This window comes from Octopus bimaculoides, chromosome 11 (assembly GCF_001194135.2).
Source record: "Octopus bimaculoides isolate UCB-OBI-ISO-001 chromosome 11, ASM119413v2, whole genome shotgun sequence".
Lineage (NCBI taxonomy): Eukaryota > Metazoa > Mollusca > Cephalopoda > Octopoda > Octopodidae > Octopus > Octopus bimaculoides.
In genome coordinates, this window is record NC_068991.1 from 43,548,094 (window position 1) to 43,563,865 (window position 15,772).

Below are 15,772 nucleotides of genomic sequence, written 5' to 3' on the forward strand. Positions count from 1 at the left end.
AACGCAGAAATAATCGATCCAGAATGGTTTTATTCTGACAATATTTTTCACATTACTATATCTGCTTCGACTGCCTCGTGACTGGCGAAAATTTGGAAAGAAGACATTAATTTTCTCATAAGTGAGAAGATGATTCATATCTATACTGGTTCGCCGCCTAATGTATCACATGGCTAGCCGTGCAATAAAACTAGAACATCGGGAAGTCTGAACATTTGTATATAAATAAAGACGATTCACAAAATTTTACACTTTAATACCAATAATAAATCAAAATTAATCGAATAGTTTCTTTTTCTCTTCATCTATAACACATATATATGAATATAGTTAAAAGATTCTATTAATGTATAGATATTGACGTCTGCTTCCATTCTCTGGAATTCCTATCTCTCTACGCATGCGTACTTGCTAAAGAACTTCCGTTGGCAAATTTGGAATATTGAATTAGGTAGAGCGATTTACTTGAGTTTATTTTATCTTTCGTTTTTATATTTATTTTTATCAACAGAATCATTGCTTAGTATTTCTTGAATTTTGTGAATTAGAACAGGAGTTTTTGTTTAACATGATTAGTTAATATGCTTTGTTGTTCAGCGCCATTTTCAAAGTCTCGCTTAGCAGCATGCATTCTGAGCGATCAAAACAAAATGAGTGGAACTTACAATTTTGCCAAATGTTTACTACTGACAAATTTATGTCTACTCACTGGTCTAGAAAATTGTTTCGGATTCATTCATTAATTCATTCATTTAATGCAAACCAACCATAACAATCGTTGATACTTGGGGTCTTTTTTATCCCCTGTGTGTGTGTATTTTTTTAAAAAATAAATATTAAACGAATATAGATGATTCTGTGTAAATCACAAGCGAAAGAATTATAATGCTCCTACTGTCTTACTTGCGTGTATTTAAACGCCAGAACAATAGAGGAGCCATCGACTTGCAAAGAGTAGCTCAGAAGCAATGAATGAATACTTAGAGACAACAGATGAAGCGACTAAAATGAGATCGAACTGAAAAATTGAATCTGTAACCAAGTAATGTTGATGAAACAAAGGAATTAGCCTCGGAACTTTTTCCATTCTTTGATTTTTCAGTCATTCTTCTATTAACAATGGAATCACTGCTAATATCACTTTTAAATAGGCTTTTAGCCTCCTCGGTTAGATTGCGAAAAGCTTGCAAAGAAGAAAACTGTAAAATGGAACAGACAAAGTAACTATAAGACGAAGACACTCAGTTTCTGAAATGCTTGAAGACGAAGGACAAAAAACAACGATGGATAAGACCAATAACATATCCAAAAGTTCGAATGATCATAGTGTTCCTGTTTCCCCGAAATCTGATCACTCCAATAGTAATGATATTGACAAACAGTGCCAGACAGAAGAGAACACTTTAAGTGTGTCCTCAGACAGTTCGATCGCGAGTGTTAAAGTAACCCCTCCGAAAAAAACCGGTCGCCAGCTTACAAAAGTGCAAGAAATGGACAGAGAATTAACTGGGTGGATAAATGGTATTCATGCCGACGGTAAACTCAACGAGCTGACTCGTGAAATGATCATTGAAAAGGGCCGGCTTATTGCCAAAATGAAAAAGATCTTGGATTTTGCTGGAACAACGAATTGGTACACAAGATTTTTAAGGCGGAATTTCTCCGAGACTGTAAGTATCATCTTTCTAGATTGTTTTTCATATACTTCAGAAGAATCACTTATTTAAAATTCATTCATCTGCTCCGTTTTATTTATTCTTTTCTTCCATATCTCGATGGCTGTAAGATCGCTTTGTCATGACAATTTTAAAGTTTATTAGAATTCTTTATATGCTTGTACTTAAATTTAAGACAAAATGTGTTGGCTGTTACATAGGAGTAGAGAAAGAACGAGAAAAACCATAGAAGTTATCATTGAGCTGAGATCAAACATTTTCATCAGCCACTTTTGCCAGTTACATGTAAATACACATCTTGTTAACACATTGGACTAAATATCTTTCTAAATGATAATTAAGTTATTGTTAACATATTTAAATCTAATAAGCTAAAAAATAAATTTAATTAAGAAATACTTAAGCATGGAAGCAAAGGTGATAGCTCAAGTAGGGGAGACAAATCTAGACAGGTTTCGCGTTATTACACCTCCTCTGCAAAGCATAAACTTTGCCATATTTTCCACAATAGTGATGAGAACCACTAAACAGACATGAAAAGATTTTTTTTTTTTACTCAGATATGTCAGAAAGCAATAGTTTGAAGTTGGTGTTAATGTGTTGACACTAACTTCATAAGTTAGTGTTACTGCAGTGAGCATCAAAAGTCTAATGAGAAATATTTTACTCGTAGTGGGAAGGAAAAGACAACATTAGCTCCATTACTGATACTATTTTAATCATTTCAGTAAGCACAAGACAACTGTTAGATATTTTTTTTCTGCCCATGTTTACACAAACCAAAATATCAAAGTAATTAACATCAGTTATATTCACATATAGTTCTAAAACTTCTTTATTCTCTATTTCTAGACATATGTTAAAATAAAAAGATTTTTTCCATTCATTTTAACTATGTAGTAATAATAAATCAGTGATCAAATCTTTATATATTTAGCTATCATATGTACCATCTGTTTAACTGACAGTAGATTATATATAGAGACTACAGTAAAATAGGAAACAAATAAAACTACTGTATATATTTTAGTAACACACTCTCAACATATGTTCTCTGTTCATGATGATCTCTCAACCATATCTTGACACCTTCAGTGATGTGTCCTTTAAATTCAAATGAACACAGGAAAGAACTTTTTTTTAACCTCCATTTTTATTTTCCTATTTTTAATAATCCATATTCATTTTTCCATACACAATTTATGTTGGATGGTTTTGCAAAATTTGATGGCATGAGGCATTACACAACAAAGAGTAGTAGTGATGAAGTAGGAGGACATATCTAAGAATTTTGAGTACAACTTGAGATGACTGAATAGTGAGACACATTAAAAGATGCATCTTTTAATGCATTCTCACACTTGTCTTCAGTTCTTCAGACAGCTTTTTAATGAACTAATTCTGTCTGTGATAAAGGTCAATGAAATATAATGCAAGTCTTTGGCAATGGGTTGATAGAATTGTTAGAGCAAAAGGAAAAATGCTTTGTTGTGTTTGTCCCAGCTCTTTGCTCTTAGTACCCAGGTAGATGTGTCAAATTTGTATCCCACTGACAAGATAGTGTTTTGTTTTTAAAAAAAATCTGTAGAAAGAGAACTTGAAACTACATTTCTATTTTTACATGAAAACTCCATGACATCAGATAGTGCTTGTTGTGGAAGTCACTTGATGTTGTTCACAATGTGATGTCATAGAAAAGAAAGGTTGGTCTAACACACCACCCAGTTTAACACAATTACTGGTTTAGAGTGTTTAACAGCTTAACACTGTCATGGGTTTTGACTCCCATTTTACTCCACATCTATGTTTTTGATGGAACCATTCTGGTTTGATATGTGATCTGGATCCTATTAGGATAGGTTTAGCAATTCATCTTTTGATGCAGAGCAGCATGTCATTACCTGGATATTACAGTAGGAAAACTCGTAACTATGAGGTTAAAATTATCAAAAAATTTGTTTAAAGAAATTGTTTTGTTGCTATTAGATTTTCCTGATGCCATGTAAAAACTCTGGTGATGGTGCCATGTAAAAAACACCCTGTATACTCTGTAAAGTGTTTGACATTAGGAAGGACATCTAGCTGTAGAAATGAAGCCAAAACAAATTATGAAACCTGGTACAGCCCCTGTCCCTGCTAGTTCCTATCAAGCCATCCTAACCATGCCAGCAAGGAAAACACATGTTAAATGTTGATGATGATATTGGGGTTGATGTAATCAATTATTAGTTTTTACTCTAAATTTGTTGCTTTCTGTTAATGTGACCAAAACATAATTATTATTTTCATGGACCTCTGAAGTTTGCTAGAGGGAATGTATAACTCCAGTTTTCAGTCTGCTCAGCAGGTGTGTTTTCTCATGGACATAATGCAATCTCTGCAAGCCAGTAAATAAAAACACTTGTCTATTTATAATAATATTGTTGTTATTTAGCTCTAGATCAGTTTTGATTCAACAGGCCTATGATCAAAGTCATTCCAACCATGATCGTCCATTGTTTTTGTATTCCTAAAACTAGATGTTTCCATCATTTTGTAAGAGGAAATATAGTTGTTATTTGTAACAGGTTGAGTAACCTTTTTGGCTCATTACAATACTGTTGTTTATAGCAGTGAATTATGCCACCTTGTTGTATCCACTTGCTTTATTTTTTTATCTAAATTTCTTTCTGCCACTCCTAAATTCTTAACTTTTATAAAAACATCTGCAACATAAGCTAATGAGAGTGTCACTGTTTGGTTACTTGACATAGTAGGCAAATCGCCCTCAAATCACCACACTCTGTCATCTTAAGTAAGGAAGGGAGACATTAAATAATCTTGTCCTACACACCACTAAAAAGAGTGGGTGGCCATGACTAGAATGCTATTGACCATAGGCCTGCTTAATCAAAATTGATTTGAATCTAAACAACAACACCTGCAACAGTTAAGTTTTTGAATAGGAGCAACCAGTTGAATCATGGATGTAAATGCATGCCTTTTTTGAGATGCAAGGTATTGTGCATGTAGGAAATGATTTTCAGTGGAAACTTCAAAGAAAAAATAAATTGCTGTTGAAAGGGGGAAAAAAACCCTTTAAAGAGTTATTTGCTGTTGTGGGTGGTCATATTGATGGCAGAGGCGGGTGAGCATCAATGAAGATGGTTATGGTGAATGGTGTTTGTAAATAGTTAAGTGTTGGTAGTGGATATGGTTGTTGTTCTTTGGTGATGTTAACACAAAATAGCAATTAGAGCTGCAAGTAGTTATGTAGGTAATAACCATGAAAATATGATTGTTTGATGTAGCTGGAACTTATTAGAGTGATAATATCTCTGAAGGCTAGAAGCAATAGATATTAAACATGTAATCTCTCTCTCTCTCTCTCTCTCTCATATGTGGTGTTAATATAATGGATATGTGGCTAGAGTGCACTAAATGACAGACTGTAATTTGTAAAGATAATATAGATTAAAAAAGAAATTGATTTAAAATAAAGCGCTTTAATAAGTTTAGAGAAAATATATAATTTTCAGTTTTTAAGTAAGATCTTTTTATCAAATAATTTATCCTGGAGTTTTCTTAAATGTTTTAATTGGGATTATTTGGTACATCTTTAAGATTAATAATTTTACTATACTGCATTCACCCCATTAATTTCAGCACACTAACTTTAAAAGCAAATATTGCATATGCGTGTATTAGGAACAGCTTCTCATTTAGATATGTGCTATTCAAAACAAACTTGTTTTAGTTTTTATTGCTGCTTTTTTTTAATAACTGTACTTGTATGACCACTTACTACTTGTATGCATGTATAGGAATTTTTAGTGGTTAAAAGAATGTATATTGATACCAATTTATTGTTCCTTGTTCCTACATTTATGATTAAGAATGGAGCAGTCATTTCACCTGGGTCATTACCTAAACTATGTTGGATAGTAAAATTGAGAATAAAATTATTTCTAAATCTTTTAACTTCCTAGAGAAGACATGCAGGACAATTCACATATCTATAAAGGTGGAGGGTGTGTTAGACTTTTCTTCATAAAAGTAATATTGCACAAAGCAATTAATAGGATTAAATGGATCATTAATGTCTGAAATAGACATTTTAATAATTTAGTAGAGGAATAATATGCAAATAAATTTTAACAACAGACACAACATCTATTAAAAATAAAAAAGAATCACACAAAGTAAATATATAGCAGCTAAGCAATTGAATAGCTGAATAGATCATTGAAAAGCCTTTTAAGTTGAACAGGATACAATATGCATTACACTTAATCATAAAGTAATATCAAAAGCTGGAACATTAGAAATCTCCCATCAACAACAAACAGCAAACCTGTTAATAAACTATAAATGGCTTGTCTTCCAGAACAAAAGACAAGTTGCTCAATACAGCAAACCCAGTTGGTAAAATAAAGGCTGTAGGTTCAATCTCTGAAAAACAAGAGAATACCAACTGATACATTCAGTCAGCAATACATCGAAGATGAGAAAAGTAGTTTGAGAAACAAACATTTATAAATCTAATTGTGACAGTAAAACACTATATGAAAACACAAGCATCTTATTTAAAATATCACTACTACCACTACAAAAAAAGAAAAGAAAAAAAAAACAAAAAGGAATAGAAGTTAGTTATAGAATCAGTATCTTAATAGCAGTATGTAACTCAAAACGTAACGCTTATATAATACACAATTATAACTGAGACTTTTATACTGGTCAAAAATTCAAAAGCCTGAAGATGGCTAGTCAGACACATAAAGAGTATTTCCATGGGTCTCCTAAACATGACAAAAAAAATGTAATACCAACTGCCAGTACAGAAGTTCTCATCCAGAAGGTAACACAGAAGTGTTAAAATGGATCTTTGAACAACAACAACATTATTATTATTATCATCATCATCATCATCATCATCATCATCATCATCATCATCATCATCATCATCATCATCATTATTATTATCATTATTATTATACTTCCAGTTAGAAGGCTAGAACATTGGTGGAAGCTTGACAGGTATTTTTGTTATCAAAACTACTGTCTTCATTGATATTATTGTTTAAAAGGGAGTATAAGACAATAGGCTTTGTCCCCAGAAAAAAAGAACTAAATAACATTTGGGCCTTGTGCCCAGATATTGGTATTTGCGAAATGTTTACACGTTTGCAAGTGAAAAGTGGCGTGGAGGGGTGTAACTTTCTAATCCAAAACAAACCAGTTTGTGACAGCAGGAAAAGTCATGAAAATGTAATTTTCACTGACACTAGTAATAATTTCGAGGACAAAATTGATAACGAATCCAAAAGCACCACAGAATCTATGGACAGCGATAAAATTAACTGCAAAGAACAAAGAAGTATTACGACAGAGAAAAGCAACACAATGGAGAACACACAATCACTCGATAGTCGAATAGACAACAAAATTGTAACTGCCTACTCCTCCAACAGAAATAATGTGGAAAATACCATGATAACTGATATCAACACAGAAAATAACAACTCCAACAACATGGAACAGAGAAGCTTAACAAAAAACAATAACAAAACGAATAACGACAACAAAAACATTGATGAGAACACAACCAATGCCAATTTCAACACCAGCAACAAAGAGGCAGGTGTATTTGGAAGTAACAATAGTAGTAACAACGTGAACTATTCCACCACCACCATCAACAGGGAGAGCAGAATAAGTACATTTACAGCAGCAGCTGCGAAATGCCAACAAAAGTACTATGAGATAGACATCTTCAACAAAAAAGCGATGTCAGCCCTGGCCCACAAACTCATAAAAAGAGAAAAAAACCCAGGCAACCCTCGCAATCCCAGCCAAAATGGAGGTAGAAATTGAGAAGAGGACAGTAAAGTATAGGTGCGTCTCGGCAGAGATGGCACTGAGATCAATCAGAGAGGATGTTGAATTCATTCAAAGAGACTGAAGTTTTGGTACCGTTTTGGTCCTTTTTAAAACAGAAGAGCTGGCCATGAAGCATTCGGTGGGAGCCTGTAAAAGTAACCAGCTTATAATGTACATGGGCAGAAGAACAATAAAAGTTTGAGTCCACGGAATAAACACCAGGTATCAACATATGGTGGCTCATGGGATGCGCGATTGCAGAGGGCAGCGACACTCTCCTCCTAGAAGTCCAACGGATGCAAAAAGAAGACTGGGTTGGGATGGATAAAAACACAAGACTTGGAGAACATCCCAGACCATGTCTGCCTCAAGGACGGGACGAAATTACCCTTGATCACTGAGGGCAGAAAGCCTCATTGCTTTGCTTGTGGTGAAGCAATACACCTACAAGCACACTGTCCTCAGCGAAAAGGTACAAGTGTCTGTAGACTTGCGTTGACACCAATACCAGGGCTGGGAAAACAAAAATACAGCACCAGCTGTAGACCACCAACAACAGGGAAAGCAGCAAAAATAGCAATAATGGTGGCAGCAGTGGGAGGCATAGCAACAACACCAGCAGGAAAACTGTTGGAGAGGTCAACCACGAAAACCAACTCCTTGCAACCAAGCTCAACAACCCCACCTCTCACGAACAAACATGCAGAAAAAGATACACATAAAACACAAATTCACTTCCACACAGAGAGGAGGAGGTTGCAACATACACTGGTTCTACCACATTAAAAAGTGATGATGAGGGGAAACAGAGTAAATCCAAAAAACTGAAAAGAAGTCACAGAGGTGAGACATCTTGTCCTGCACCAAAACAAGATAACAAAGAAACTACACATACACCCACAACAAATGCAGACACTCAGACAACTCCCGCAGCACCACAAACACCAAAACTCCCACTGCAGACAGAAAAGAATCCCAAAAGGAAACTCACACTACAAATGCAACAAGAACAGCAAAAAGCAATGACGCAGGCAGCTAACTTTATGTTAGTAAGGAGGGCCAACAAAAAACTGATAGCCCTCTTATCAGGAAGGAAGTACATTGAAAAAGATGGGGGGAAATCTTGGACTAGCACATGCAATGTGTCAAAGGATTTAATGATGGTGAGGATGGATTTGGACACTTACCAAACAATGAGGGATGCCTTTCCAGACAATGTAGGGATCCTTCAAGTAAAGGTCAATGGAAGGCTTCTACAAGGGTTCCCAAAGGAGCCCAATGAAGAAATGGAGGTAGGACCACCTGATCTCCAATGGCACCAAGATGGTAAGTAACACTCCTCATCTTTCTTGCCTTCCTTTTAGGCCAATTTGGCTGTGCTAAGAGTAGGCTGCATAAATGCACATGGCCTGGTGTCGTCCTGGAAGCAAGGTCGCTTGCTCAATGACTTCAGGTGGCTGAATTTGGATATAATAGCCATCAGTGAGACCAGGATCGCAGACACATGCACCTTAGCATCCATTTTTGACGATTTTGAGATCTTTGCATCTCTTAGTCGACCAGGGATGGGGGTGGGGTGACAGTGATGTTCAGAAAAGGTCAGGATTTTGAGATATAGTTGGTCTTCCTGGACCCAGAAGGTTAGTCAGTGGTCCTGGATATGAATGATAATAAAGGCAGTACTTTTAGACTGGTTGCTATGTATGCTCCAACTGGATCGGGCAGCCGGATTTCTTCAGACATTTGGAGGTCTTTCTAGTGTTATTGGGCGACTAGAACGCCATCTTGGATGCATGTGTAGATTGGGTGGGGCTAGCAGATAGAAAAGTGGAGTGTGCAAGCCTGCTCAGTCGTTTCCAACTGGCTGACAGGTTGAGACTGGATTACCTGAATGCCCCAGTGTGGACATGGGCAACAGCATCAGGTCATCCAGATCTTATCTCGATAGGATATTTTATTGGCCAGCAGATAGGGATAGCATAGGTTGCCCACAATTCGAACTCATCAGCTATACAGACCACAAGTTTGTGAACTGTACGGTTGACCTAGATAGGCTTCATAAGCAGGCTCCTGGATACTGGAAGCTGAATGCATCCTTCCCGGCGCATCGAGCTTTCGGAGAACAACTTAGCAAGTTGACAGGTGCAGTCAACAACCGATGGTGGGTAGCCCCCAAATGAGAGATTAGAGTAGAAGCTGTAAAATTTAGCAGAGAACTAGTGATACAGAAGACTAGAGTAGAGGGAGACCTAGTTAGGAAATTAGAAGAGGCACTCAGTAGAGGCATAGCAACCAACGTGCTGACAGCGAGATTGGTTCTGAACAAATTCTTCCACACCAAGTATGGAGGTTGCATTGTCAGAGCTAGGGCACGTGTTCTAAAACAGGAGGGAACAAAAGCCGTTTGATGGGCTCGGGTGGCCGAGGCGCAACATGGTAATAAAACTACAATTCGGTCTTTAGGGGAGGGGTCAGGACAGGCACATGCTACATGGGTCCAAGCAGATTTGTGTGGAATTTCAGCGGCACTTTGCTGAACTGTACAGGGCACATGGTGGTCTGGAGGTGGTGATGAACCTCACTTCTTACCTTGATGGTCTGCTGTGGCTTTCAGCCAGGGATGTGGAGTTCTGCCAAATGCTGATAACAGTTGAAGATATATATGACGCGTTGGCTAGTTGCACAAGGGGGGAAATCTCCAGGATTGGATGGTCTGTCCTTCAAGCTTTATATTCATATGTCAGGCTTGTTCAGTGAGCTTTTGCAGAGTGTTTTCTGCAACTGGCAGCAGAACAGGAAAATCCCCAGATCTGTGAGCCATGATGTGGTGGCGCTTCTGAGAAAGGATCTGAACAAGGAGTACATTGTTGATAACTGTAGACCTGTAACTCTGCTAAATGCAGATTACAAAATTTTGGCCAAGGTGTTAGCAAAGAGGTTGGCGCTTGCCGTAGACAGACTGGTGGGTGATGAACAGACTTGCACTATCCTCATCCAATCTATCCACGACAATCTCTACTTCATGCGATACATCATAGAGAGGGTTGGTAAAGAACCTGGCATGGGTGGGGCCCTGATCAATTTGGATCAATCGAAAGCTTTCAATAGGATTGACCATCAGTATTTGGAGGATGTCCTTAAGGTAGCTGGTTTCGGTCCTGTTTTCAGAGGTTGGATCACTGCAATATACAGCGACATCTGTTCGTTGGTCAAAGTAAATAGCTACCTGTCGGAATCGTTTAGCATCGCACGTTCAGTCCATCGAGGATGCCCACTCTCATCTTTTCTCTATGTACTGGTATTGAAGCCATTACTACAGAAGCTGAATGTTTTGAGGGGCATCCCAAGTGAACTAAGATGTGGAAGGTTTGTGTCGGCATATGTGGACGAAGTCACAATGATAGTGTCGGACGTCTCGGAAATTGAGATGGTTGGCACTACCCTAAGGGAATACGAAGTGGTGACAGGAGCAATGATTATCCAGAAGTCAGTGGGTCTGCAGCTTGGCCCCTGGAGAGGCAGGTCCTTGCCAACCAACAGCTTTGTGGTGCGCTGGACGGAAGGACTGGTTAAGTTGCTCAGGATCTGGTTAAGTTGCTCAGGATCTGGTTAAGTTGCTCAGGATCTGGTTCAGTCTGGACCTCCAAGTGGACAAGAACTGGGGTGAGATGACAAACAGGGTGGCTAGTCTCATCTAGAAATGGGCCGCGAGGAAGCTGTCCTTGAAAGGTCAGGTGGATGTGGCGAATGCGTACATTGCATCCATCATGTACTACCGCCTGACTGTTGTCTCTTGCCTCACTTCATGGCTGAACAGGCTAGTGTGCTTGCTCTTCTGCTTCCTGTGGAAGGGACAGGTACCGCTTGTCAGACAGTCCATTTGCTGTCAGTACTCATTGCGTGGAGGACTGGGCATGCCATGGCTGATGATGCACAGACATGCACTGAGGCTGCAACATCTCCGGTAATACCTTAACGGTAAGCAAGTATGGTTACTGTTTGTTGAATGCGCTTTTCCATAGCTCATCTCCTTGATGTGTCTACAGTTCTGGATCAGGCATAGACCAAGGCAGGGTGCTTGGCACCTAGAGTGTCTCCAAGTGCTCACAGCCCTTGGCCAGTCAGGCAGTGTGGTCGGTGGAAGTTCCACCTTGAAGTTCTATAGAGGATTAGTGGCAGACAAGAGTGATGACATTCTCAGAGAGGTTCTGGCGTCGGGAGGGATCAACTGGCTGGTCTCTTCCAAAGCACTTTCGGGCTGGGGCCTGTGGATAACTTTCAGAAATCCCTGGCTTGGAAGTGCTACTGGGGGGCTCTGCCAGTTCGCAATAAGCTCTACAGGCACAGGTGTGCAGTCAGACGGGCTTGTCTGAGATGCACGCGGAATAATGAAACTGTTCTGCATGCTCTCATACAATGTCCACACATTGCTGCTTGGTGGAGCTTTGTTGAACAGTTATTCTCACGTATAGGATGGATCCAGCTATCGTCCAACTCCATTGTGAAGATCACCCTGCCTCCTTCCTTTGGCTGGGAAGGACAAGCAGCTTTTCTCTATTTGGTGGCTATGGCAAAAGTGGTTGTGTGGTGGACATGATTGAAAGGGTTGAAGATGGTACCTTCCTCTTCGGCAAAGGCCTCATTGACTTTTTCAGGTTCCACCTGAAAAGGAAAGTGAGGCTGGAGAAGGAGGTGCTGTCACCCAGTAAGTTTGTTGAAAGGTGGGTGAATGTGACAAGAATGGTCCATGTGAATGGGCCTACTCTGTGTGCCTGTAGGCCAGATGGAATGAGGAAGAGAGGGGTGCCTACCTTAGGTGCCTTTGGTGTTAAGGGGTCGAAAGTGTGTGAAAGTATTATTATTATTCAAAATGAAACCTAACACTAATAAGATATTGTGATAAAACAAATTGAATTTGGATGGTAGCAGTGTTTTCAGACAAGACATACAGTTAAGCATATCCCTTCCTGGATATGTCTTAATATCATGAAATTGTCATGTTCATTGCTTTCTTATACAAAGTTTTGAGGGATAAGATACTTAGGTTCTAAACAGAATTCTGATATTTGTATCTTAACTAAAGGTCCTAGCAATATAAGCAAGATGAAAAATAAAATCAGGAGAGTTAGGAGTTCAAAAGTGGATTATGACTTAGCATGATAGCAGTAACCATTCTACTTTCTAAAACTGACTGTGATGCCATTTTGTTTTGGCATATATACATTTCCCAAGGATACTAACATTGTAAATGAAATGAGACACTTTTTTTTATTATATTGCAGACTCACTTAACCAAATGTAACTACTGCACTTCAGCAACTGTACCTTATCTGAAAAATTTTAAAACTACACCATTTTAACTGTGTGTCAAGCTAAATTTTCAACATGAAGAATGAATGTTACCAGACCATGCTTCCAAGTTCAAAAAGTAAAAATTAATAAATTAGTTCTGTACAGAGGAAGGTGTGACTGTATGGGTAAGAAATTCTCTTCCCAACCTGATTTAGGGATTCAGTCCCACTCTTTAGCATTTTGGGTGTCTTCTACTATAGCTCCTGGTTGGCCAAAGCCCCCAAAGCCTTATGAGTGTATTTGGTAGACAGAAACTGAAAGAGAACTGTCATATATACATATCTATAAAATGTGTGCGTGTCTGTTTACATTTTGCTCACTTCTATGAAAGTTGTTACATATGTGCAATGTTGTTGTCAGTTCTCTTGTCAGCACATCATCTGCTTGCTTTACTCTTTTGAAGCCATGTGGAATAAAAGATCCCTTGCTTGAAAAACAGGTAAGGATTAGTAACAGGAAGGACATTTGACTGTAAAGCAGTGCCTCAAAAACAAATTCATCTAACCCATGCATGCATAGACAAATGGATGTAAAAACGAATGATAAAAATAAATGAACAATTCAAATTAAACAATATTAATCAATGTCCTCTCTCTGTTTTTAGTACTAATGCTACTATAATTCTCTCTATGCAGCTCTATCTAAATACTGCCTGTGTCCCTAGCTTTCTTCAATCATCCTTACTGTAGCCATAGGGGATGTAATAGTTACTATATGGAGTATTTTCTTCTAGAGGGATTGATCAGTGAAGTTAACCCAAACAGGATTTGAACTCAAAGGAACAAAGGTAGTTACTGCAAGGTTCAATGCTTTCCCATATCTACTTACCACTCTTCTATGTAGGTGCAATGTCAACTCCAGTAAATAATGATTTGTTCGTATTTTATGAATATGAATCATTTGACTCGCACTGAATTTGAACTTAAAAGTAGAGATGACATCGGCAGAAGAATAATAGCTAAGTTAGTGTGAGCTTTATTTCAGGCTTTCTGAACCTCATCAGTAAAGTGTAAATTTCTCTATACTTGTTAAAGTAGCGATAAGACAATTACTAAATAGATGTACAATATTATACTTGTATTCATTTGTTTTACATCCCTATTCCATGCTAGCATGGGTTAGACATGTTCAGCATCCAACAGTTGGATGCTATTTCTGTTGTTAACCTTTGCCTGTTTTTCAAGTAAAGGATCTCTTATTTCACATATCTTTGAAGGTGTGAAGTGAGTGGGAAATTTGTTGTCAGTAGAAGTAACAGCAGCAACACTGCTTGTAGCAAGTATCATTTATAAAGCACAAATATAAACAAACACACACGCACACACATATAATGTTTCTGTCTACCAAATTCACTCAAGACTTTGGTTTGTCTGGGTACAAAACACTTATCCAAGGTGCTGCACTGTGGGACTGAACATGAAACCATATGGTTGTGAAGCTAATTTCTAAGCCATACAGCTATGCCAACACTTTGAGAGAAAATTAGCACTTTTATTCAGGAACACCATCAGTATTAAAAATAGTTAAGTTAATGATCACTGCTTTGACAAGTTTATGCTTTGCTGAGCAGGTATAATAAGACCAAAGCATGTCTAGGGTTGTCTCCTGTACATAGTAGAATAATATACTATAAGATAGTATATAATTATTATTATTGGTGGTGGTGGTAGCATCAATAATGATAACTGTCAAGAATTGCCATGGGGGTAGTAAGCTCCTGGCAAACTATATGATGCGAGTCAGCTTTGATTCTTGTCTTAGGTATTGCACCTATTCTACTAATACTTATGAGAAAAGGCACAAACATCACAACTACAATCCTTTCACTCTGTACAACAATAGTGCTGATCTTTTATCACAAACACATAAACATCAGGCAGTTAACTTAATGCGGAATAAATATTTTATCTTTTATAGTTGTAGTGGCATAAAATCTTGTAGTTTATTTAAATCATTAAACAGTATAAAAATAGGAAGGTAATCGAAGTCGCCTAACAATGCCAAGTTGGAGAAAAATGATCTGTTCAATATTTCATTATCATCATTATTTTAATGCCCACTTTTCCATGTTTGGATGGATCAGATAGAATTTGTTGAAGTAAATTTTGTACTACTGGATGCCCTCCTTGTCACCAACTTTCACTTGTTCCCAAATAAGATATTTTCTCTATGGTTAGACGTGTTATACGAAAGATTAGAAACAAATAAGTTTTTATGATAGTGTTGCTTGTTGACAACTATTGTGCAATGTCTAGACAAGGAGATACTAGCACTCCTACACACACACACACACACTGTCTGCTGGATCTACTCACAAAATTTTGGTAAGCTTTTTGCTAAGACACTTACCAAAGGTGCCATGTTGTAGAACAGAACCTGAATCACATGGTTAAGAAACAAACTTCTTTACCACAAATTTAATATTCTAGCTTCTTTTTCTTTAAAAAAACAAAAGACCCTAATCACTAACTAGAAGTTTTTCATTGGGAGCTAAAGTGTTTACAATACTACACATGTCAAAGAGGCACAAAGATGAGTAGATAGCAATATTAATACAATAAACTATTAATAAATAGTCAAGATGATGGTGACTGTTAATCAGTGATTAATCTTTTAGGCAAGTCTGTCATATTTCTGAGCTCTAATGAATATAAGAAATGTGTAAAATGTTGCAGCCTATGTAAAACATGTTGCATTTTTTGCTATCTTTTATAGTTGAGGTAGCATAAGATTTTGTTTATTTCAATAGAGCATGCTATAAACTCTAAAGTGCTTAGTTGTTTGCCACTGTGTGCCCAAGGTGCCATACAGTGGGGCTGAACGAGCTTCTTATCCATACTGCCATGACTATTTTTTTTTTACACCAAAATTATATATATATA

At 37.5% G+C, this 15,772-nt stretch overlaps 1 protein-coding gene across 2 annotated transcripts in view; it reads left to right on the plus strand.

Moving 5' to 3' along the window:
* Window positions 1-281: 281 nt before the first annotated feature.
* The window catches only part of LOC106881189 (ARL14 effector protein), a 22,372-nt gene continuing 6,881 nt past the window's right edge, over window positions 282-15,772 (plus strand). Inside the window, exons 1-2 of one of the 2 annotated variants that reach the window (XM_052971767.1) lie at window positions 1,541-1,670; window positions 6,662-8,859. In XM_052971767.1, coding sequence (XP_052827727.1) covers window positions 6,831-7,532 — 702 coding nt within the window. In that variant the 5' untranslated portion in view covers window positions 1,541-1,670; window positions 6,662-6,830 and the 3' untranslated portion in view covers window positions 7,533-8,859. Of the gene's footprint in view, window positions 1,671-6,661; window positions 8,860-15,772 lie in introns of those variants that run through there. The other variant, XM_014931477.2, reaches the window with a different exon arrangement.